Raw genomic sequence first — 25652 nt, forward strand, 5'->3', positions numbered from 1 at the left:
GGATGATGTGTCCTATTTCCTCCACACAGAGGCCATCATTGTGCTCCTGCGCAGGCGCGCTGGGATCTTACCTGCTGAGGGCAGATCAAAGTATTATAGTGTGCATGCGTGTACGGTCTTTGACTTTTCTCCGTGACTGCACATTACAGTACTTTGCTCTGTCCTCAGCAAGGCAGATCACAATGCGCATGCGCAGGAACACAATGGAGGCCTCTCTGTGTATGGATGATGTAGGACTGTAAAGGAGAATGGCAATGGAAGGAATAGAGGTGACACTGACACCCACCAGACCTGATCGTCTTTTTTATGTTGTACAGTGCGGCCTGAACTCTTAATGTATATACAGTATTCTAAAATGCTGTATATAAGAGCTCACTGGTGGTGGCTACAGCTTATAGGGGACAAACCTAGTGACAGATTTCCTTTAACTAAAGGTATCAACTAACGCATGCAAAATATATTTTTAACTTAAAGTGAATGTGTCAGCAGAGATCCTGATTCCAATTATGTATTACTTAGATTACTGAGTGCAGCCGTTCTGACATAATCAGAATTTTTAGATTTAGTCATGTAGCAGAGCTGAGAGAGCTCCCCCCGCCCACACCAAGTTCTCTGTAGAGATTGTACATTCACAGTGAGGTGTGGCAGGACTGCCCTGCTATGACATTGTAAAATGCTGTGATAGGAGAGAAAAAGGCGCAATAGGGTCTTACCCGGTTTACAGGGTGAAACAAGAAAAAGGCAATGCACTCACCTGGCAGGGTTGTGCCAGTCACAACCCCTTTGCAGATGTGGATGAGCGCTTAGGTGGTTCAGCAGCGGCCCCGTTACAGAGCAAATTTTCAGCGTAAAAAAACTGGGGAAAACGGGTTTTATGCCGCGCTAAGAGACCACAAACATAAATATAATAATTTGTTCTTTTATTTAGGTCATTCCAACGCGTTTCGGAGACTCATTTGCCTCCTTCTTCAGGGAAAAGAATCTTTTCCCTGAGGCAGATGAGTCTCCGAAACGCGTTGGAATGACCTAAATAAAAGAACAAATTATTATATTTATGCTTGTGGTCTCTTAGCGCGGCATAAAACCCGTTTTCCCCAGTTTTTTTACGCTGAAAATGACATTGTAAAAGCAATGAGAAGCCCTTCTGCTTAAACAAACATGGCAAATAGACCACAGATCAAATCTTGACAAGACAGGCATCCCTGAATTCTGTCTTAACCCTTGCAGCATGCTGTCTTCAGATTACATAGCAAAAATCTGCTGACAGATTTCCTTTAAAAGGTGTTAATATAAAAGTGCTACCTTACTAAATATTGTAACAGTGGCAGCATAAACAATACACTACACCTAAACAATGCCGCCATGCACTACACCTAAACAATGCCATATATTGTACACCTCAAAAAAAGTTGCTGTACAGTTCTCCAAAACGGTATCTACTAATGAATACCATAGAAAATGATACTATAATGCATAACTAAAAAAAATATTGCTATAGTGTTCACCTAAAAGTGACAACTATATAAAATATACAGTATCTAAATAATAATGCCAGTCTTGAAGTAACAGAATCCGAGTAATACTATCATTTAGTGCCCAAATAACACTGGTATAAGTCAGGATATACAGGAGGAAGATATTGATAAGTACAGTATGTAGACGTGCAGGCAGACGTATGGCATTAGGGGAGCTACGACCACTCGCTGGCAGCAGAGAAAAATGGCTGATAACTTAATAAAATCAGACGGAATGCAAATTACTGAAAAGCTGCAACCTTTTTATGGAAATAGGTGAAAAATATTTGTACAAGCAAAAGTGATAAGGAACCAGAAAGATATGAAAAATAGCAAAAACTCCTTTTTCTATCATAATCTCCTCCCTACAATCCGCTGCCAAAAAATGTAGATGTACGGAGCAACCAATCAAAGGAATGCACAAAACTATTCCTGGTATTAGTGTCACATTGTGATACTGAACCAATCCTAAAGAGGTATTACGATCTAAGACATCTATGGCACTCCATAAGTGTCTACCATAAACATATAGGATTCCCACATATCGGGAAAAATAAGGCTCCCAATCAGCACTCCAGGAAGGAGGAGACCATGCATGCACGTGGATCTCCCCTTCAATGGTTATGGATATTCCAGTGCATTCCTGCGTCCAGATGATTGGGGGATGCATTGGGGACTGAATATGGTCTCTTGGCCACATGTTGTGCACTTCTGACTTAGGGGTACTTTGCATGCTGCGACATCGCTAGCATCGGCTAGCAATGCCGAGCGCGATAGTACCCGCCCCCGTCGCACATGCGATATCTTGTGATAGCTGCCGTAGCGAACATTATCGCTATGGCAGCTTCACACGCACTTACCTACCCTGCGACGTCACTCTGGCCGGCGATCCGCCTCCTTCCTAAGGGGGCGGGTCGTACGGCATCACAGCGACGTCACACGGCAGGCGGTCAATAGAAGCGGAGGGGCGGAGATGAGTGGGACGTAAACATCCCGCCCACCTCCTTCCTTCCGCATAGTCGGTGGAGGAAGGTAAGGAGATGTTCCTCGCTCCTGCGGCGTCACACACAGCGATGTGTGCTGCCGCAGGAACGAGGAACAACATCGTATCTCCTATTGGTGCGACATTATGAAAATGACCGACGCTACACAGATCACCGATTTACGACGCTTTTGCGATAATTTATCGGCGCATCTAGGCTTTACACATTGCGACGTCGTTACCGGCGCCGGATGTGCATCACTTTCGATTTGACCTCGACAATATCGCAGTATCGATGTCGCAGCGTGCGAAGTACCACTAAGGCCGCTTTCACATAGCATTTTCAACTACATTCACTGGTCCCGTCAGAGCATCTGTCCGAACCACGTAGTACATTTCCTGACAGAAGTTCTGTCGCTTATCCATGTTATGTAAATAAAAGCTTATAACTGACTTTAAATTCATCCATTGGTTTCATAAATTACTCTTTTGAAAGCTGAAACCCTCCCAAATTTGGTTTAGGTTATGAAAATAAAGTTGCTGCAAAGCTGAAATATTGATCATTTAATGAACACAGAAGGGTCAGATTTTGGCAAGACAAAAGTTTTGTCGCCCACAGAAAGTAATGTGAAATTCAAACAAATAATTAACTTCTAATACAAAGATATGTTGCATAACATTGGTGAATGAAGTTATGGTGCTATTAGAGCCATATTTAATATTTTGTGTGACTTCCATGAGCTTGAAGGACTGCATCCATGCGGTTAAACAATGATTCATACAATTTATTGACGAAGTCATCAGGAATAGCAAAGAATGCAGTCTTACATTCCTCCCAGAGTTCATCTAGATTCTTTGGTTTTGTCTTCCAAGCTTCCTCTTTCATCCTACCCCAAACATGCTCAATGATGTTCATGTCTGGTGACTGGGCTGACCAGTCCTTGAGCACCTTGATCTTCTTTGCCAGGAGGAACTTTGTTATAGAGATGGATGTATGAGATGGAGCACCATCCTGCTGCAGAATTTGACTCTTTTTATGAGTGGTAGCTAATACTTCTTGATATTTTAGGCTAGTAATATTGCCTTCCACCTTGCAAATGTTTTGCACACCCCCATACTGAATGTAACCCCAGACCATGATCTTTCCACCACCAAACTTAACTGTTTTCTGTATCCATATGGGCTCCAGTAGGTCTCCTACAATATTTGTGGTGGCTGTGGTGTAATTCAACTGAAGATTCATCAGAAAAATCCACCTTCTTCCACTTTTCCGGCGTCCATCTGTTTAGCAGGCTGTGGGACTTGGCAAATGCCACACTGTTTTTTAATTGCCTTTTGTTTAGTGCTGGCTTCTGAGCACTGATTCGACCATGATGGACATTTCGAGACAGAATCCTACAAACTGTTCTAGTTGACACAGGGACTTGAGGTGACCAGGTCTGTTGGAGCTCTGCTGCAGTGGAAGAGGGGCTGGCTTTGGATTTTCTTACCAACAAACGTTCCTCCTGAGCAGTTGTCTTGTGGGGTCTGCCGGACCTGGGCTTGTCAAAAACATCTCCAGTCTTTTCAAATCTTTTTTTAATTCTTTGCACTTGACGCTGAGACACATTAAAGGTGCCAGCCACCTCTGCAGTGGATCTGTTCTCCAGCCTCTTGACAATCAAGGATTTGGTCGCAGGGTGGATTTTTAGCATGTAATCAGAGGTCAAGTTGCAGTTCAAGTGAAGGTCTGGGGTGCTGGGTCTCTTTTTATACACACCCACTAATTAACCGATCATTTAATGAGCAAAGGTGAGGATGTAAACTAGGATTGGTGCATTATATGACAAGGTGACAAAACGTTTGTCTTGCCAAAATCTGACCTTTCTGTGTTCATTAAATGATCAATATTTCAGCTTTGCAGCAACTTTATTTTCATAACCTAAACCAAATTTAGGAGGGTTTCAGCTTCCAAAAGAGTAATTTATGAAACCAATGGATGAATTTAAAGTCAGGTTATAAGCTTTTATTTACATAACATGGATAAGCAACAGAACTTCTGTCAGGGACTGTAGACTACAATCGGGTGTCCACCTGCAGAAAACGTATATGACTGAAAATGGTGCAAGACAGAGCGTACACTGACTACGTCTGCTCTATTATAGTCAATGGCTCTGTCGGTGTATACGTCCAAAAAATGTTTTGCGGGATGGGGTTCGGACGGATGCCCCAACGGGACCAGTGAACGTAGGTGAAAACACAATGTGAAAGCGGCCTTATAGTGTATGAACCTTGACTAGGTGGCACTAGATTCAGCTTTGTTCCTCTTCTTATGTTCACCCTCTTATCTATAGATAATATGTATTGTATAAAACAAGCATTTAAAGGTGCAGTACATTTTATGTGATCAGATGACTATGACATAATAGTGTAGTATGTATATACAAAATATGGTTGTTACAGGATATAAACAACAATTGTAGAAAGAGTTTAAGGGTAGGACTGTTGAACAATCTCTATATTGTATTTCTTCAGTATAGACAGGCTACATAGGTTCCCCAGATGTCGAGCCTTTACCATTCCCAACCGGCCTTCCAGCTGTGATTTACTCTACCGGCCAGCTTCATTTGACATTTTTCAAAAAAAAGTCTAGTGTTATGTTATAGATGTTCAGTATCTGTTACAAAAAGTGTTGAAAATTATTAAAATTGATAAATGAGTAAAGTCATGCAAATTACCCAAAATATACATGTGAACATAATGCCGAACAGACGCTGATGCTCAGATGCAAAGTCTCCTGGGACATAACAAAGTTCCCTGTATTTCTTCAGGAGATATCGAGTCTGTGTCCTTATTTGTGTCCTTACAAGCTCAGGTCAACTATGACGTGTTCGAAAATCTGTGTATTTCCTTTAAAACTGGAGGCAAAAATAAAATCCCGTCGATCAGTTGACACTGCGGTGAAAGATCGAGGAGCTTGAATGTAGATCTCCTTGAACTTCTCAAAAAGCTTCTTTTCTGGATCCCACTGGTATATTTGTGAAAACGTATAATCACTGCCCAGCGCTAGGTAATATCTATCCTTAAAGATGAAGGGTTGCAACGCCATTGCTCCGCGGGATGGTAGTGCCTGGATCTCAATAAACTGCTTGCTACTCCATTTCATGATTTTGGAGTCTCCAATAAACCTGGTCAATGAAATGTAGAGTTCATCTTTCATTTTGTAGCTCTTGACAGCCAAGACATCCTCCATGTTTGGGATGTCACTCAAAGGGGTAAATTTCTTGGAGCTTTTGTTCCACTGTAAGATAAGAGGTACTTGAGATCGGCTGGATAATACAAGATGAGGCTTTTCATCAATTTCGATGAATTCTGCATCAGTGTCGCGAAACCATTCATGAAGGGATTGGTAGGAGTAGAAGCCTTTGCCATTCCACTTATACACAGTGGTCAGACCTGCCTTTGAGCTGTCAGCAATCACAAAAAAGTTTTCCCCTTCAATCTGGAATAGCTCAATGTCATTTGGCTTAGAAATACGTGAGACTTCAATGTCTTGGAACTTGGTGAATTTGGCCCAGCTTTCATCATACTTGTAGATGTGAGAGCCACCAAAGAGTTGGGCCACCACCATGAATATTTGATCATCAATGAGTATGGCTTTGCATCCGACAATGGACTGGCCTGCAAATAAAGAAAATTAGGTTACAACATGTTTATGCACAAAAACATTCCAACTTTACAGTTTGCAATTTATTCATTTATTTTGATGAGAAGTTTAAAAAAAAACAACAAAAAACATATATATACAGGGTGGTCCAAAAGTAGGTGGACAGTATGTGTAATAGGGTTATCAAGCATAAGTGAATCTGACTCAGTTGCCCTTAGCAACCAATCAGATTCCAACTTTCATTTTCCAAAGAGTCTGTGAAGAATGAAAAGTGGAATCTGATTGGTTGCTAAGGGCAACTGAGTCAGTTTCACTTTACACCATGTTTGATAACCCTATTACACATACTGTCCACCTACTTTTGGACCACCCTGTATATATAATGTAATTGGGAACATTATGAATATTAATTTTCTTCTTAAATGTCTCGTTCCCACAATTTTTGGCAATCTAATACATATGAGAGATGACTGGATGTGTGCTCTCAGGAAAAAGATCAAGTCCAAACCATGCTATCGAACTACGCAATTCGGTCCCAACAGGCTGTAGCACCGACATCTATGCAGGGACGCCAACTTACTCACTGCCCGGCCAGGTCCCATTCTCCCTACTGCCACGTGCAACCTTCCCTGCTGCTTTCCTCTTCTCACGGGTCCTGTACATGCCGCACAGGGTTCACAGGAGTGCACCTAAGACACGCGCATGCACACCAGCCCTCATCTTAAAGGGTCGGTGTGCTATTTCCTGGAAATGCCTCTCAGCATTTGGCTGAGAGACACTATGTATTTAAGGCACCCTCCCAGTAGGGGAGGGCCCTGTGCAACGTTCCCAGTTAGTCAGTGTCCTGTCTGTCTAGCTAGTTATCAGGTTCTGTTATTCCTGTGTACGTCACTGTATCTGAGTCTGCCTTTCCACAGCTATCTATCCCTGCCGTGCCCACCAATCCTATCAATATGAAAAAACTATGGACAAGAGCGCAAATAGGGTCTTACCCCAATAAGGAAGGAGTAAAAAATAAAAATCACACTCACCTATAGAAGTTGTCCAGTCACAACTCCTATAAACGCATGTACAGTCAGGTCAAAAGCTGCAGCCCCAAGTATGGCAGATAACAGAACAGTAGAAGACCGGTTTTCCAAGCCGCGCTATTGACCAGATCGGACCGATGATAGAATTAATGTTTCTTTATTTTGATGCGTTGACCTGTGCATGAAAATAAAGGAACATCAATTCTATCATCGGTCCGATCTGGTCAATAGCGCGGCTTGGAAAACCCGTCTTCTACTGTGCCCACCATTCCTGTCTGTAGCTGCCTGTCCAGCCTGCCTCAGTCATTCCGCCTATACCTGAGTCTGTCACTTGTCCTGGGGGTCAGCTGCCACAGTCCCGGTCAGTGCCCTGGCGTCCGCCTCGTGGTAGGCGATTAGTTAAGCCCCTCCCACTAAAAGGTAAGCCCAGGTCCCCCTGTGGTCCAGTAGGTCCACTAATCCCACTCACTGCCCCTACACCGGCCGTGAGCGTTGCACAGGCATTTACTTGAGTGGGTAACCTAACTGAATCAAGGGGATTGCTTGTAATAATCTGTCATGACCACGCGGTAGGTCAACGATCCATTCTTTTTTATATCAACCAGGCAAAAACTAACAATTTTAGAGAAACAATTACATTTCAGATTAGAATTTAAACACAATTTTTTGTAAAATTGAAATATCTATTATTCCTGTACCTGTAATGTTGTCATAACTTCGAAAGTTCATTTCAATGTGATCCCACTCCAGCACCATACAGTTTTCCATGCTTGGTTGTGCTATCGCCACAAAGACATCATTCTTATATTGGAAGGTATCGACTGAAACTGATTCATATGGCAAAATTTGATGAACGACAAAATCTGTAAATTAATGACATGAAATTTTTTTTTCTTTAATTCAAGACCCAGAATAAACACCTGTTGTTGGTTTATTAGTGAATTTTTAGAATAGTACATTGATTGGGAAAATAAGTCATTGCAATGCCAACTATTCATCCATCATTTGTCTGTTATTCTTTCTTTTTTCCAAATAAATGTGGGCAAATGTGGGTGCAGGCAGCTTAAGATTTATTGCTCAGACTTAAAACACCTTAAGGGCACACTCACATGAGCAAAAAAAACGGACGAGTGCAATAGGAGAAAATCTTGCATTGCACTCGGACCAATATTATGCGGGCTTTACACGAGACGATCTATCGTGCGATGCATCGTCGAGGTCACAGGTTTTCGTGACGCACATCCGGCATCGTTCACGACGTCGTTTCGTGTGACACCTCCGAGCGACGCAGAATCGCTCACAAATCGTGAGTCGTGTACTCGCCGCTATGTTTTAAAAAATTGTTTATTTAACATGGCGCCGGTTGTTCAGCGTACCCGGGGTAGCACACATTGCTCCGTGTGACACCCCGGGAATGATGAACACAGCTTACCTGCATCCCGCGGCTATGCAGAAGGAAGTAGGTGGGCGGGATGTTTACATTCCGCTCATCTCCGCCCCTCCGCTTCTATCGGCCGGTGGCTGTGTGATGTTGCTGTGACGCCAAACGTCCCTCCCCCTTCAGTAAGGGTATGTTTGCCGCCCACCGCGAGGTCACTCATCAGCTAAGTACGTGTGACGGCGGTTTAACGACTTTGTGCGACACAGGCAGCAATTTGGCCGTGACACACAAACGACGGGGGCGGGTGCGATCGCTCGTGCAATCGCACGATAGATCGTAACATGTAAAGCCCGCATTAGTCAATGAGGGAGAGCAGTTGGTCAGCTTTTCTCGCATCCAGATTCTGGATGTAAGAAAAGTCTCAACATGCTGCGATTTGATCCAGAATACATCCGAGACTTGCCAATACAAAATCAATGGGTGCGAGGAAAAAAACGGATATTACTTGGACGGCACACCCATCCTAGTGACATCCGTTTTTCTAAATACAATAATATCATGTAGGAGAGAATACTGTAAATGCTCCTGTACATGACTGCAAATGACTAATAGCTGCTGAGGAAAAAAAAACGGATTGCGCATGGACAGCACACTGAGCGCACACTGACAGCACACTGACAGCACACTGAGCGCACACTGACAGCACACTGACAGCACATGAATGACAAGTGATAAAAAGTCGTCCTACTCTTGCAAACGAGAATGAGGCGGTTTTTTCATACGTTCGTATGAGTCCAGCCTAAGGTTGATTTTTGTCAAAGATACAAAATGTGAGACAGCATTCAAGTCTTAAAGAGGACCTGTCAACAGGTAAAGTGTCCAGTTCTTAGTCTCATCTTCTCCCCACTGCTTTTTTCTTTTATAAAATCCACCACAGAGTTCCAGAGACATGGTCTTTTTATTTAATGCTTATTTTTATGGTTTTTATCAAGGAGGCATAGCTGTTACGGTCGTCTCTCTGCATTATGAGATTTGTGACAGATCCTGGACTTGACAGTCATTTCTATTCTTGACTCTCAATATTAAATGTGTTTCCTTTCTTTTGGCAGTTGTAGGGTTAATTTCAGTATTTCTTGCTAGCAAGCCAGCTCAGGTGTTTCCGGTTTGGGAGCACTCCCAGTCCCTTTATATACCCTCTGCTACCAGCAGAGGGTGCCAGTTATTCTCTTTGCCATTTAGATGCTTGGCAGGGAGGTAGAATGAGCTGGCAGAGCCCTCTCTGCAAGTTGCTATGTAGGTTGCAGTCTTGGGTCTGACTGCAGCAATCTGTTGTTGTGTTCCCCCCCCTGTCTGTCTTCCACCCCTGTTGTGTTGAATCAGTGCAGTGGTGAGGCTAGCGTCCTTCACCTGCCCTCTCACTAGCCAGGGACTATTGTAGGGTCTTTTCAGGGCTTCATGTTCCTGGTTGGCGACAGGTGTGAAATCTGTATAAGGACTGGCTAGGAATGCAGAGTACAGCGGCAGGTAAGTGGAGTAGGTGTCCATCTTCCCTCTTACTGGTCCTAGGGCCCTATTTTGTTAAACTGTCTCCGGCATACCCCTTGTTTGTCATAGTGTAACCCTAAGGCTGGGGCCACACGGGCACTACTGCGATCCACTTGCATGAGACTCGGCTCGTGCTGGCAGTACAGCAGAGCCGAGTGTCATGCCTGTGTCTTTGCAACTGAGGTCCGTTCGTGCGAGCAGACCTCAGCTGCGGGGGGCGGGCCGGCACTCAGGAGGGGAGGGAGGGATTTCTCTCCCTCTCTCCTGCATAGTCGGCTATAGCCATTCTCGCACTGCACTAGCAGTACACCGGTGTACCGCGAGTGCAGTGCGATTTTTCTCTCGCCCCATTCACTTGAATGGCTGCGAGAGAAAGAGTCTCGGATTACAATCGCAGCATGCTGCGATTGTTTTCTCAGTCCGATTAGGGCTGAGAAAATAATCGCTCATGTGTGCTCACACACAGGCTAGAATTGGTCCGAGGGGAATGCGATGTTTTATCGCACTCCACTCGCACCGATTTTCTCGCCGTGTGGCTTAGCCCTTAGTCTGCGCCGTGACAGAAGTTCACAACATAATTATGCAAAGCAATCTAAAGATATGCCCGTAGAAATTCCTGTGAGCCACACCCCCTTGGCAAAGACCAAAAAAATTAGCACTGAATGAAAAGACCAATATCTCTGAAACTGTATGCTGGATTTTGAAAAACAAAAAAAAGCAGAATACTCAGGGAAATTGCGAGGATAAAATAAGGGGAAAAACCTAGATACTATTGAGCTGGCATCAGCTCCTCTTTAATAAAGCCAGGGAGATTTACTGAAATAAAAAAAGTATTAGTTTATGTAGTTTTGGTGGAGTATGAGTTTTTGCTCTATAACTAAAGAGAAAATGTATTAATAGATAGTATTAAAGGGAATCTGCCCATCTTCTGAGAGTAGTATGATGTAGACAAAGATCCTGAATCCAATAATGTATCACTTAGGCGGGCTTTGCACGTTGCGACATCGCAAGGCGATGCTGCGATGCCGAGTGCGATAGTCCCCGCTCCTGTCGCAGCTGCGATACGTGGTGATAGCTGGCGTAGCGAAAATTATCGCTACGCCAGCTTCATATGCACTCACCTTGCCCTGCGACGTCGCTCTGGCCGGCGACCCGACCTCCTTATTAAGGGGGCGGGTCGTGCGGCGTCATAGCGACGTCACACGGCAGGCAGCAAATAGAAGCGGAGGGGCGGAGATGAGCGGGACGTAAACATCCCGCCCACCTACGTCCTTCCACATAGCCGACAGGAGCCGCGGTGAAGCAGGTAGGAAATGTTCCTCGCTCCTGCGACTTCACACACAGCGATGTGTGCTGCCACAGGAACGAGGAACAACATCGGACCGTCACAGCAAGGTAATTATGGTTTTCGTCGACGCTACAATGATGATACGATTACGACGATTTTCCACTCGTTAATCGTATCTAGGCTTTACACACTATGATGTCGAGAGCGACGCAGGAAGTGCGTCACTTTCGACATGACCCCACCAACATCGCACCTGCAATATCGTAGTGTGCAAAGTACCCCTTAGATTACTGGGTGCAGCCATTCTGAAACAATCAGAATTTTCAGATTTAGCAATGTAGCAGAGCTGAGAGAGCTGCCCCCGCCCACACCAGGCTCTCTATAGAGATTGTACATTGACAGTGAGGGTGTCAATCACAGGAGGAGAAATGCTGCACTGACCTCTGCCTGACATTTTAGTCCGAGCAATGAAAAGTCCTGCTGCTTATACAAACATAGCAAATACATAACAGATTAGACTTTAACAAGACGGGCATCCCTGAATTCTCTGTGTTAACCCTTGCAGCATGCTGTCTTCAGATTACATAGCAAAAACCTGCTGACAGATTCCCTTTAAAGGGATGTTTTTTAAAAAAAGATAATCATCCCTTCAGAAATGCAACCACTCATGTGGTGTGTCTTAAATTTATTCACTGCGTAAATAACAGTCTGTTATAATCATAAACAATCAATTTTACAAAAAATATCTAAAAATTAAATGGTAAAAGGACTAGAATACAAAATTTGATTTTACTAAATATTTAATTGTTCTACATTTTGCCCCCATCTTGCCTTACAGTGGCCCAGGAACTTCTAATGTCTTTTTTAACCATGAAGGTGTTTGCTCCTTGGCATTGGAGCAGTGGTAATTAGAGTTGAGCGCGGTTCGTGGTTCGTGGTTCTCCAGTTCTAGGCTCGAGTGATTTTGGGGCATGTTCTAGATCGAACTAGAACTCGAGCTTTTTGCAAAAGCTCGATAGTTCTAGAAACGTTCGAGAACGGTTCTAGCAGCCAAAAAACAGCTAAATCATAGCTTGGTTTCTGCTGTAATAGTGTAAGTCACTCTGTGAATCAAACTATTATCACATTTCAGTGTATAGTGTGCGTGAACAGCGCCTTCAGATCACTGCTGTATGTATAATGGCGATCGCCATTTTTTTTTTTTTTTTTCTTGTCTTCCTTCCCTAAGCGCGCGCGTCTTGTGGGGCGGGCCAGCATGTCAGCCAATCCCAGACACACACACAGCTAAGTGGACTTTGAGCCAGAGAAGCAACGGCATGTGTGATAGGATCTGCATGTCACATGTCCCTGCATTATAAAACCGGACATTTTCTTCACGATCGCCATTATCTGCCTTCTGCGTCTTTGGTGTCAGACATCACTGTCGCAGTTCCGTCCTTTGTCCTATCGCCGATACAGCTGTATGCGCTGCATACACAGCGTTAGACAGCTTAGGGAGAGCACATTCTAGCAGTCCTTTTAAGGGCTCGTACCGGCAGGGTCAGAGAGCCATAGGTGACAGGTCCTGAAAACAGCAACAGCGTCTGTGTAGCCCAGGTCAGGGATTTCCTCCCTGCATTTCACCATTAGGAGGGAATAGAAAGGCAGGCTTCCATTCCTCTACCCAGAGCCCCACAATCCTGCCACTGTACCCTCTTGTCCTCTGCACACTCCAACTCATTCTAAGTAAGCCATTATACTAGCAAACACTCAGTGTACCTAGTGGCATCCTATCTGTGGCTATTGGACTTTGCTATAGTCCCACTAGTGCAAAGACATTTGCAGAGCACATCTGCCTGCATTGCACACTCCAAGTTTTTTAAACTAAGCAATTTTACTAGCAAACACTCAGTGTACCTAGTGGCATCCTATACGTGGCTATTGGACTTTGCTATAGTCCCACTAGTGCAAAGACATTAGCAGAGCACATCTGCCTGCATTGCACACTCCAAGTTTTTTAAACTCAGCCATTATACTAGCAAACACTCAGTGTACCTAGTGGCATCCTATACGTGGCTATTGGACTTTGCTATAGTCCCACTAGTGCCAAGACATTTGCAGAGCGCATCTGCCTGCGTTGCACACTCCAACTAATTATAACGAAGCCATTATACTAGCAAACACTCAGTGTACCTAGTGGCATCCTATACGTGGCTATTGGACTTTGCTATAGTCCCACTAGTGCCAAGACATTTGCAGAGCGCATCTGCCTGCGTTGCACACTCCAACTCATTATAACTAAGCCATTATACTAGCAAACACTCAGTGTACCTAGTGGCATCCTATACGTGGCTATTGGACTTTGCTATAGTCCCACTAGTGCCAAGACATTTGCAGAGCGCATCTGCCTGCGTTGCACACTCCAACTCATTATAACTAAGCCATTATACTAGCAAACACTCAGTGTACCTAGTGGCATCCTATACGTGGCTATTGGACTTTGCTATAGTCCCACTAGGGCCAAGACATTTGCAGAGCGCATCTGCCTGCGTTGCACACTCCAACTAATTATAACGAAGCCATTATACTAGCAAACACTCAGTGTACCTAGTGGCATCCTATACGTGGCTATTGGACTTTGCTATAGTCCCACTAGTGCCAAGACATTTGCAGAGCGCATCTGCCTGCGTTGCACACTCCAACTCATTATAACTAAGCCATTATACTAGCAAACACTCAGTGTACCTAGTGGCATCCTATACGTGGCTATTGGACTTTGCTATAGTCCCACTAGGGCCAAGACATTTGCAGAGCGCATCTGCCTGCGTTGCACACTCCAACTAATTATAACGAAGCCATTATACTAGCAAACACTCAGTGTACCTAGTGGCATCCTATACGTGGCTATTGGACTTTGCTATAGTCCCACTAGTGCCAAGACATTTGCAGAGCGCATCTGCCTGCGTTGCACACTCCAACTAATTATAACGAAGCCATTATACTAGCACACACTCAGTGTACCTAGTGGCATCCTATACGTGGCTATTGGACTTTGCTATAGTCCCACTAGTGCCAAGACATTTGCAGAGCACATCTGCCTGCATTGCACACTCCAAGTTTTTTAAACTCAGCCATTATACTAGCAAACAGTCAGTGTACCTAGTGGCATCCTAAACGTGGCTATTGTACTTTTGTCAATTCACAGTATTGGAACGTTATTTGCAGCACGTCTGCCTGCATTGCACACTCTAACTTTTTTAAACTCAGCCATTATACTAGCAAACACTCACTGTACCTAGTTGTATCCTAAACGTGGCTATTGTACTTTTGTCAATTCACAGTATTGGAACGTTATTTGCAGCACGTCTGCCTGCATTGCACACTCTAACTTTTTTAAACTCAGCCATTATACTACCAAACAGTCAGTGTACCTAGTGGCATCCTAAACGTGGCTATTGTACTTTTGTCAATTCACAGTATTGGAACGTTATTTGCAGCACGTCTGCCTGCATTGCACACTCTAACTTTTTTAAACTCAGCCATTATACTAGCAAACAGTCAGTGTACCTAGTGGCATCCTAAACGTGGCTATTGTACTTTTGTCAATTCACAGTATTGGAACGTTATTTGCAGCACGTCTGCCTGCATTGCACACTCTAACTTTTTTAAACTCAGCCATCATACTACCAAACAGTCAGTGTACCTAGTGGCATCCTATACGTGGCTATTGGACTTTGCTATAGTCCCACTAGTGCCAAGACATTTGCAGAGCGCATCTGCCTGCGTTGCACACTCCAACTAATTATAACGAAGCCATTATACTAGCAAACACTCACTGTACCTAGTTGTATCCTAAACGTGGCTATTGTACTTTTGTCAATTCACAGTATTGGAACGTTATTTGCAGCACGTCTGCCTGCATTGCACACTCTATCTTTTTTAAACTCATCCATTATACTAGCAAACACACAGTGTACCTAGTGGCATCCTATACGTGGCTATTGGACTTTGCTATAGTCCCACTAGTGCCAAGACATTTGCAGAGCGCATCTGCCTGCGTTGCACACTCCAACAAATTATAACGAAGCCATTATACTAGCACACACTCAGTGTACCTAGTGGCATCCTATACGTGGCTATTGGACTTTGCTATAGTCCCACTAGTGCAAAGACATTTGCATAGCACGTCTGCCTGCATTGCACACTACAACTTTTTTAAACTAAGCAATTTTACTAGCAAACACTCACTGTACCTAGTTGTATCCTAAACGTGGCTATTGTACTTTTGTCAATTCACACTACTGCAAATCTATGTGCAGCACCTCTGCATGACAACCTCGTGCTCTGTTTTTAATAAGCTATAATGATAGCACAAAATACTGCCATTTTGTGGCATCATAGAACTGGCTGTTGTATTCCATTAGTGCCCCACTGGTGACAAGCTATTTCTAGCACCTCTACATCACACCCTCATGCACATTTTGCTACGCTAATGTTATAGCAAACTCATGGAATTCATTGCTGCATTTCATAATTCGGAGGGATAGAAAGTCAGGCTTCCTTTAGCTTTTCCTTCTGTTCATAGACAGCATCTCCAAGACAAATTTCCCCTCCACGTCTAAGTGTGGAGAGGCAGCTAGTGCGCATGCGTGTGCCGATGTACCCCAGCTGCAGCATAATTACAGTGTTTCGCCTAGTGAGTATGCTCAGCCTGACTGTGCCATTCCTGACGCTAAGTTTTCATTTCGGGATACAGCGCATGCTCCCACACTAAGTGTGAAAAGCCTCTTTGCACAGGTGCTTGCATTCCGTGCCGGGTCTAAGTCCTGTTTTGGGCATAGACACCATGCTAAAGCTGATAGTCTTTTTTCAGAGACTGTATTTCATGCTACTGAGCATGCTCAGGCACTTCCTGCATCAGAGACTAGGTCCGGTAATGAACTCTTTGGCCCTGGCCCTGATGTGGGGGTCCCATATAGACCACAGGGCATCAGGTGTCCTCCCAAATGGCTTGCAGAGGCCCACACCTATGACTTGTCACCGCATTATTGATGCTCAGACGATGACTGGTGAGGTGTTTGGGTCATGGCAGCCATGAGGTCATCATTGAAGTTGCGTTTCCAAATAGGACGCTAGTTATGCCACTCATGACGTGTCACTCTACTTTTGTCTCCAGGAGGTGCATTGTGGTTCACCCTGGTTTGGGGCGGACCCAGGTTATAAAAGGGGCTGGAGCCAACAAGGAGGTGCGCAGTCTTCTATTATGCTCCGAAAGAGCACACCTCCATGTGTTGAACCCATTGCGGCTTTAGGCCAGAGGTAGGCAGGGATCGGGTGGTGGATGCAGGCCACCACCACAGTTGGTAACGCAGAACGGTTAAGACCAGCTCCTGTCCTAACAGTCCTGCTTGTGCAGCCCAGTGGCATTAACAGGCCTGCTGCTGCTGATGCGCCTGCTGTCCACAGGTGTGGCCCCTACGCACACGGTCAGCGTACTCAATGGCCCCTGTGTTGTTAACAGGGAGTTCCTGGGCTGGGTGGGCATGTGGACCCTGTGACGCTAACAGGGCTCACAGTCTCCAGATCCGAATGGCGTCTAACTCGGTTCAGGCTACTATTAGTTTCATAGCCACACAGCTCTGTATCCTCCACCAAACCTTCAAGTTGCCAACCTCTCCTTTTCCAACTGGGAGCACGGTGGACACTGACTGCTGATGGGGATATATACCTTTCTCTTTCTTTTCTTATTAATTTTCGTTATATAGCGGTCACAGATTATATACCACTTTATCCAAATCTGCCAGTCCCACTGTAACAGATGTTGTTTCTTCAGCAAATGTTACAGTTGCTTAACCACCAAATCCACGGACCAAAACTTTTTTCCCCTTTCCAACACACCTGTTCCCCTTTCCAACAGCATCTGTCCTTTTTCAACTCATTTTGGGATATGACCAAAAGTGCAACTGTGCAGGGACACCGTACTCAACGCCATCTCAGCACAGCAGCCATCCCTCGGTCCCTCCGATGTGGACAAGTAAAAGACCATTTCCTCCTATCCATGACAAAGCGTTGAGATTCACTCTGTGCAGCACTGGTGTTTAGTGGACAAGTAGATCTAAGATTGCGTACCACATTCTGCAGATACTCCTGTATACGTGCGTCTATTTCTATGGCAGGAATTAGTTCGCCAAATTTTGTCTTGTACCGGGGATCTAACAGTGTGGCAACCCAGTATTCAGGATTACTTCAAATTCATACAATCCGAGGGTCATGTAGGTAGTGCAGCAAGAAGGCGCTCATGTGTCTTGTGCATCCAGGAGGACCAAGTCCTTGGTGTGTTGGTGGCAGAGAGGTGAGAATCGTGCATCCTTCCTCTGCCCTCTACCCACAACCTCGCACAACCGAAATGTGAGCAAGCTCTCACTCATCTGCTGAGTCTTCCATGCCCATCGCCAGTTCGTCCTCCATTTCTTCATGGGCTCCTGCACTTTCATCAACACTTTTTGCTGATACTATGCGCCCTTGTTAATCCCTCTCCCTCACCATGAATGCCGCATAGGTGCCGCTGACCATCTGGACCTCGTAGATCTTGTTATCCCTTCCGCATATGACTCCTCCTGTACTTCCTCCCCTTCCTCTTGTCCCAACACCTGACTCAGAATAATAATTACAGTGTGCTCCATCATGTAGATGACCAGAATTGTCACGCTGAGAATGACATTGCCAGTGCTAAACATCTTCGTCGACATTTCAAAACTGTGTAGCAGGGTGCATAGGTCCTTGATCTGACACCACTCCAGCAGCGTGATCTGCACCACCTCTGGATCAAGTTATCCCAGGCTATATGTCTTACCGTATTTCAGCAGGGCTCTGCGGTGCTGCCACACACGCTGCAACATGTGCAGATTCCAATTCCTGCGTGTCGAAACATCGCATTTACGGCGTTTAACTGCCAGACCCTAAGACTTCCGGAGTGATGAAAGTTGTTGAGCTGCTGTGTGCGCACGATGGAAGTGAGCACATAGCGAGCGTGCCCACTGCACAAGGCCATGTAGGCCGTGATGGTGTTTTAAAAATTGCTGGCGAATTCGGTTCAACACGTGAGCCCTAAAAGGCACGTGTGTCACATTGCCCTGAGGATGGCCCGCAGCCAGGTTTGCATCATTGCCGCACACGGCTGTTAAGTCACCAACGTAGTCCGCTCCGTCAATTTGTACTCCGGTTGCCAGGTGACAACGTGTTCCTTTCATGAATAGTGCTGATGATGTGAGAGTAGTCGATGCCAGCGGCGCAGGTGGACGCAGGTTATGCTCACCCACTGGGCTGCATTACCTTGACAGATGCAGAATCTCTGGCTGAATGTAGCTGGTGGGTATCTCACAGATGAAATACCATCATTCAGCTACAACCAATGGGAAGACACCACACCCTTTTTTATGCCCATCCTGTCTGCAGACCACTGCCAGACATAGCTATGAACCTCTGGTTAATTTTACCCCCAGTTCAGTTTTATGATTTTGTGTGCTTGTTACCTGACTACTTTTCCTGCTTGCTGTTTATGTACCTTGTTGGCCGATACGCATTTCAACTCTGCTTGTTTTCTGATTCTTTCCTGGCCGTCCCATTCTGTTCCTGTTCCTCAATTAATGTTTTGACCCTGCCTGACTACTATTCTCTGTAATAGCGGTGTGACTCACATTTCCCATACATTTCAAAGTAAAGCTTTGACCGCCTGATGGCATTGAGCTCTGCTGCCAGCATAGTAAGGAGGTGTGTGGTAGTCCTTGTGCGCAGTTGCAAGGAAGGGTGGCCTGACCACACAGGGTTTGCGCCAAGGTAGAGGACCCACACGAGGTTGAAGAGGCAGAAGCAGTGTATTAACTTCTACATACAGAACAAGGATTGAAACAACTCGTGGGGACGGCAAGACTTGTACAGCAGACCCTTCTCCATCTCTCACCATAGTTTGCCAGTGCCCAGTCAGTGACATGTAATGACCCTGTCTATGCTTACTGGTCCAAGTATCTGTGTTGAAATGCACCCTGTCGCACACAGATTTTCTCAAGGAAGTGGTGATGTTGTGTGCGACATGCTGGTGTAGCGCGGGCATGCTTTTCTTGGAGAAGCAGTGGTGATTGGGCATGTGGTACTGGGGCACAGCGACAGACATAAGGTCTGTAAAATCCTGTGTGTCCACTACGCGTAAAGGCAGCATTTCGGTAGCCAACAGCTTACAGAGGGATAGAGTCAACCACTTAGCTTTGTCATGGGTCGCAGTAAGTGGCCTTTTATTTGACCACATCTGAGGGAAAGAGATCTGGCTGCTGTCTGTAGACGGTGTTGAGTAGGGTGTCCCTGGAAAAATGCAGGTTTGTGAGAAAAGTGCAGGCGGAGACATGATGTTGCCTTCATCTTGCCTTCAGATCTGTTCATCTTGTATCATTTTTAAAAAACACATCAAGCAAGGGTTACTCCAAGCGGAGTCTACCTTTTTTCCCAACATTGGGCACACAGACACCCCATCAGTGGCAGCACTTGTGCCCTAGTTGCAAACAGGATGTTTTGATTTGCATCAAGCACATTCCAAATCCACAAGCATTTACTCTCCCCAGGATGACACAGGGGTAGTAAATTCCTTCTGGATCCATGACTTGTTCATTTTGATGAACGTCAGTGTGTCCACATTGTCACTGGACAGACGCGTGCGCTTATCTGTCAGCACACACCCAGCAGCACTGAAGAAGACACGTTCAGAGACAACGCTGGCAGCTGCACACGACAAAATCTCCAAGGCGTAACTGGAGAGCTCTGTCAATTTTTCTAGATTTGAAGCCCAAAAGGAGCAAGGCTCCATTTGCAAAGTCATTGCATCGATGTTCATTTGGAGATACTCCTGTATCATCCTCTCCATCCGTTGACTATGTGTCAGACTTGTTGTCTCTGGTGGCCTTGCAAAGGAGGGTCTAAAAAAATTATGAAAATATTCCATAAAATTGCTGTTACCAGCACCAGATACGGTCCTACTGGTACGGGTAGACTGTTGAAGATGACGATGCCGTCCCATGTTTGTCAAGTTACAACTGGGAGAATCACTCCCTTCACCTGCACGGTTGTTTGGTGTAAAAGCCGAGCTAAGATCGAGTAACAGCTTATGCTGATACTCCAGCATACGTGCGTCCCTATCTATGGGTGGAATTATGTCACAAAATTTGGACTTGTCCCGGGGATCTAATAGTGTGGCAAGCCAGTAGTCATCATCACTTCTAATTTTGACAATCCGAGGGTCATGTTGGAGGTAGTGCAACAAGAAGGCACTCATGTGTCTTGCGCAGCCATGCGGACCAAGTCCACGCTGTGTTTGTGGCATAGAGGTGCTAACCGTTCTTTCTTCCTCTGACATCTCCCCCCAACCTCTTTCAACTGAATTTTGACCAAGGTCTCCCTCATCCGCTGAGTCTTCCATGTCCATGGACAGTTCGTCCTCCATATCTTCATGTCCTCCTGCACCTTCCTCAACATCTCGCCTGCTACCATGCGCCCTTGTTGATCCCTGTCCCCCATGGTCCCATGCCTGCCGCGTTGGTGATGATGAACGTCTGGACCTTGGTGATGTTGTTGTGTCTTGCGCATATGAATCCTCCTGTAGTTCCTCCCCTTCCTGTTGTCCCACCCCCTGACTCCGAATAGTGTTTAGCGTGTGCTCCAGCATGTAAATGACTGTAATCGTCATGCTGATAATGGCATTGTCAGCGCTAAACATATTCGTCGCCATGTCGAAACTGTGCAGAACGGTGCATAGGTCCTTGATCTGAGATCACTCCATCAGGGTGATCTGCCCCACTTCTGCATCTCGTTGGCCCAGGCTATACATCATGACGTATTGCACCAGGGCTCGCCGGTGCTGCCACAGTCGCTGTAACATGTGGAGAGTTGAATTCCAGCGTGTCGCCACATCGCATTTCAGGCGATGAACCGGCAGGCCGAAAGACTTCTGGAGCGATGCAAGTCGCTCAGCTGCGGCGGTTGAACGGCGGAGGGGAGCACTGCAGACAGTTTACGTGCCCTGGTCAGAAGGCCATCTAGGCCGGGATAGTGTGTTAAAAATTGCTGGACAACAAGGTTCAACACGTGAGCCATACAAGGCATGTGTGTCACCTTGCCCAGGCGAAGGGCCGCACCCAGGTTTGCAGCATTGTCGCACACGGCCTTACCAGGCTGCAGGTTGAGTGGAGACAACCATTTATTAAACTCGGACCGCAGAGCTGACCACAACTCCTCAGCTGTGTGACTCTTATTCCCAAGACATGTCAAGCTAAAGACCGCCTGATGCCGTTGCGCTCTGCTGCCAGCATAGTAATGAGGGGTGCGTGATTCCTTCTGCGCAGTGAGAACGCTGGTGGCCTGACCAGGCAGGCTTGGGGCGGAGGTGGAGGACCCAGATGAGGTGGAGGATGCAGAAGCAGTGGCGGAACTTGGACAGACAGAGGATTGACACACAAGTCGTGGGGACGGCAAGACTTGTGCAGCAGACCCTTCACCATCTATCAACATAGTTACCCAGTGCCCAGTCAGCGACATGTAACGTCCCTGTCCATGCTTACTGGTCCAAGTATCGGTGGTGAAATGCACCCGTTCACACACAGAGTTTCTCAAGGAAGCGGTGATGTTGTGTGCGACATGCTGGTGTAGCGCGGGCACACCTTTCTTAGAGAAGTAGTGGCGACTAGGCATCTGGTACTGGGGCACAGCGACAGACATAAGGTCTCTAAAATCCTGTGTGTCCACTAGGCGGAAAGGCAGCATTTCGGTAGCCAACAGCTTACAGAGGGATAGAGTCAACCTCTTAGCTTTGTCATGGGTCGGAGGAAGTGGCCTTTTATTTGACCACATCTGAGGGACAGAGATCTGGCTGCTGTGTGTAGACGGTGTTGAGTAGGGTGTCCCTGGAAAAATGCAGGTTTGTGAGGAAAGTGCAGGCGGAGACATGATGTTGCCTTCATCCAACGTAGGTGCTATCGATGTCTGAGAGAGCTGTACACACTCACTTGTTTCCCCTTCCAAACCAACTGACGACCTACCAAGCAAACTGCCTGTTGCGGTTACAGTGGTGGAAGTTTTGCGTGGAAAAACAGGTGTGACAGCTGTCCCCACAGTCCTAGAAGATGAAGAGCGCGCGGATGCACTGGAAGGGGCGGGCGGTGGATGGTTCGCTCCGCTAGGCCGCATTGCAGCACAGTGAGCTTCCCACCGGGACCTATGATATTTATTCATGTGACGATTCATGGAAGAAGTTGTCAAACTGCTGAGGTTTTGACCTCTACTAAGAGAATCATGACAAATTTTACATATCACATGATTTGGGCGATCTTTTTCTATGTCAAAAAAGGAACAGGCTAGGCAAGGCTTAGAGGCCATGCGACCTGTTGATGCACCCCGAATAATGCTCATAGGCAGAGTGGTGGCTGAGGATGCAGTTGTAGACGTGCTACCAGTGCTCCGACTCTGTCCAGGAAGGCGCAAGGTAATTTCGTCGTCGGTTGCATCCTCCTCCACCGCCTCTGTTGACCTCCTCGAGTGCCTGACTGGGGGTTGACAGTAGGTGGGATCTAGAACTTCATCATCAATTGTTGTGTTTGAACTCCCCTCCCCCTCAGACCGAGCCTCTTCTTGCCCTGACCGAATATTTAAGTTGTCATCCCAATCGGGTATCTGCGTCTCATCTTCATCAGTATGTTCCTCATTGCCTATAACCACAGTTGTTGGAAAGGCAGCATTTTGGTAGCCAACAGTTTGCATTTTATGAAAGTCAACCTCCAAGCCATGTCATGCCCTTCTAAAAGCATGTATAACACAGCGAGGGGACTCCAACCACAGTCTCCCTCGTTTCCACTCACTGGGCCACACACACCCCACTTGACTGGCATCGGTTGAACTCCCTTTTGAAAAAGAAAAAGATGCTTTGCATGAAGCACTCTCAAAAATACGCGTGCCTTTCCCGTCCCCTGGCTGACCCAGGGGAAGAAAAGTCCTCTGAGAGCCATGACTTGTTCATCTTGGTTCTTTTAGAGACACAGCGAGGGGACTCCAACCACAGTCTCCCTCGTTTCCACTAACTGGGCCACACACACCCCACTTGACTGGCATCGGTTGAGCCCCCTTTTGAAAAAGAAAAAGATGCTTTGCATGAAGCACTCTCAAAAATACGCGTGCCTTTCCCGTCCCCTGGCTGACCCAGGGGAAGAAAAGTCCTCTGAGAGCCATGACTTGTTCATCTTGGTTCTTTTAGAGACACAGCGAGGGGACTCCAACCACAGTCTCCCTCGTTTCCACTCACTGGGCCACACACACCCCACTTGACTGGCATCGGTTGAGCTCCCTTTTGAAAAAGAAAAAGATGCTTTGCATGAAGCACTCTCAAAAATACGCGTGCCTTTCCCGTCCCCTGGCTGACCCAGGGGAAGAAAAGTCCTCTGAGAGCCATGACTTGTTCATCTTGGTTCTTTTAGAGACACAGCGAGGGGACTCCAACCACAGTCTCCCTCGTTTCCACTAACTGGGCCACACACACCCCACTTGACTGGCATCGGTTGAGCCCCCTTTTGAAAAAGAAAAAGATGCTTTGCATGAAGCACTCTCAAAAATACGCGTGCCTTTCCCGTCCCCTGGCTGACCCAGGGGAAGAAAAGTCCTCTGAGAGCCATGATTTGTTCATTTTGGGTCTTTTAGAAACACAGCGAGGGGACTCCAACCACAGTCTCCTTCGTTGCCACTCACTGGGCCACACACACCCCACTTGACTGGCATCGGTTGAGCTCCCTTTTGAAAAAGAAAAAGATGCTTTGCATGAAGCACTCTCAAAAATACGCGTGCCTTTCCCGTCCCCTGGCTGACCCAGGGGAAGAAAAGTCCTCTGAGAGCCATGACTTGTTCATCTTGGTTCTTTTAGAGACACAGCGAGGGGACTCCAACCACAGTCTCCCTGGTTGCCACTCACTGGGCCACACACACCCCACTTGACTGGCATCGGTTGAGCTCCCTTTTGAAAAAGAAAAAGATGCTTTGCATGAAGCACTCTCAAAAATACGCGTGCCTTTCCCGTCCCCTGGCTGACCCAGGGGAAGAAAAGTCCTCTGAGAGCCATGACTTGTTCATCTTGGTTCTTTTAGAGACACAGCGAGGGGACTCCAACCACAGTCTCCCTCGTTTCCACTCACTGGGCCACACACACCCCACTTGACTGGCATCGGTTGAGCTCCCTTTTGAAAAAGAAAAAGATGCTTTGCATGAAGCACTCTCAAAAATACGCGTGCCTTTCCCGTCCCCTGGCTGACCCAGGGGAAGAAAAGTCCTCTGAGAGCCATGACTTGTTCATCTTGGTTCTTTTAGAGACACAGCGAGGGGACTCCAACCACAGTCTCCCTCGTTTCCACTCACTGGGCCACACACACCCCACTTGACTGGCATCGGTTGAGCTCCCTTTTGAAAAAGAAAAAGATGCTTTGCATGAAGCACTCTCAAAAATACGCGTGCCTTTCCCGTCCCCTGGCTGACCCAGGGGAAGAAAAGTCCTCTGAGAGCCATGACTTGTTCATCTTGGTTCTTTTAGAGACACAGCGAGGGGACTCCAACCACAGTCTCCCTGGTTGCCACTCACTGGGCCACACACACCCCACTTGACTGGCATCGGTTGAGCTCCCTTTTGAAAAAGAAAAAGATGCTTTGCATGAAGCACTCTCAAAAATACGCGTGCCTTTCCCGTCCCCTTGCTGACCCAGGGGAAGAAAAGTCCTCTGAGAGCCATGACTTGTTCATCTTGGTTCTTTTAGAGACACAGCGAGGGGACTCCAACCACAGTCTCCCTCGTTGCCACTCACTGGGCCACACACACCCCACTTGACTGGCATCGGTTGAGCTCCCTTTTGAAAAAGAAAAAGATGCTTTGCATGAAGCACTCTCAAAAATACGCGTGCCTTTCCCGTCCCCTGGCTGACCCAGGGGAAGAAAAGTCCTCTGAGAGCCATGACTTGTTCATCTTGGTTCTTTTAGAGACACAGCGAGGGGACTCCAACCACAGTCTCCCTGGTTGCCACTCACTGGGCCACACACACCCCACTTGACTGGCATCGGTTGAGCTCCCTTTTGAAAAAGAAAAAGATGCTTTGCATGAAGCACTCTCAAAAATACGCGTGCCTTTCCCGTCCCCTGGCTGACCCAGGGGAAGAAAAGTCCTCTGAGAGCCATGACTTGTTCATCTTGGTTCTTTTAGAGACACAGCGAGGGGACTCCAAC

The 25652-nt window shown here is 46.4% G+C and overlaps 1 protein-coding gene across 2 annotated transcripts in view; it reads right to left on the reverse strand.

Annotated features, from left to right (window-relative positions):
- Window positions 1-4468: 4468 nt before the first annotated feature.
- Window positions 4469-25652, reverse strand: part of LGI2 (leucine rich repeat LGI family member 2) — a 98636-nt gene continuing 77452 nt past the window's right edge. For both annotated transcript variants that reach the window (XM_075346939.1, XM_075346938.1), the window contains 2 exons: window positions 7869-8033; window positions 4469-6156 (listed from right to left, as the gene is read on the reverse strand). In XM_075346939.1, the coding sequence (XP_075203054.1) occupies window positions 5339-6156; window positions 7869-8033 (983 nt within the window). In that variant the 3' untranslated portion in view covers window positions 4469-5338. The remainder of the gene's footprint in view (window positions 6157-7868; window positions 8034-25652) is intronic.

This window comes from Anomaloglossus baeobatrachus, chromosome 1 (genome assembly GCF_048569485.1).
Source record: "Anomaloglossus baeobatrachus isolate aAnoBae1 chromosome 1, aAnoBae1.hap1, whole genome shotgun sequence".
NCBI lineage: Eukaryota > Metazoa > Chordata > Amphibia > Anura > Aromobatidae > Anomaloglossus > Anomaloglossus baeobatrachus.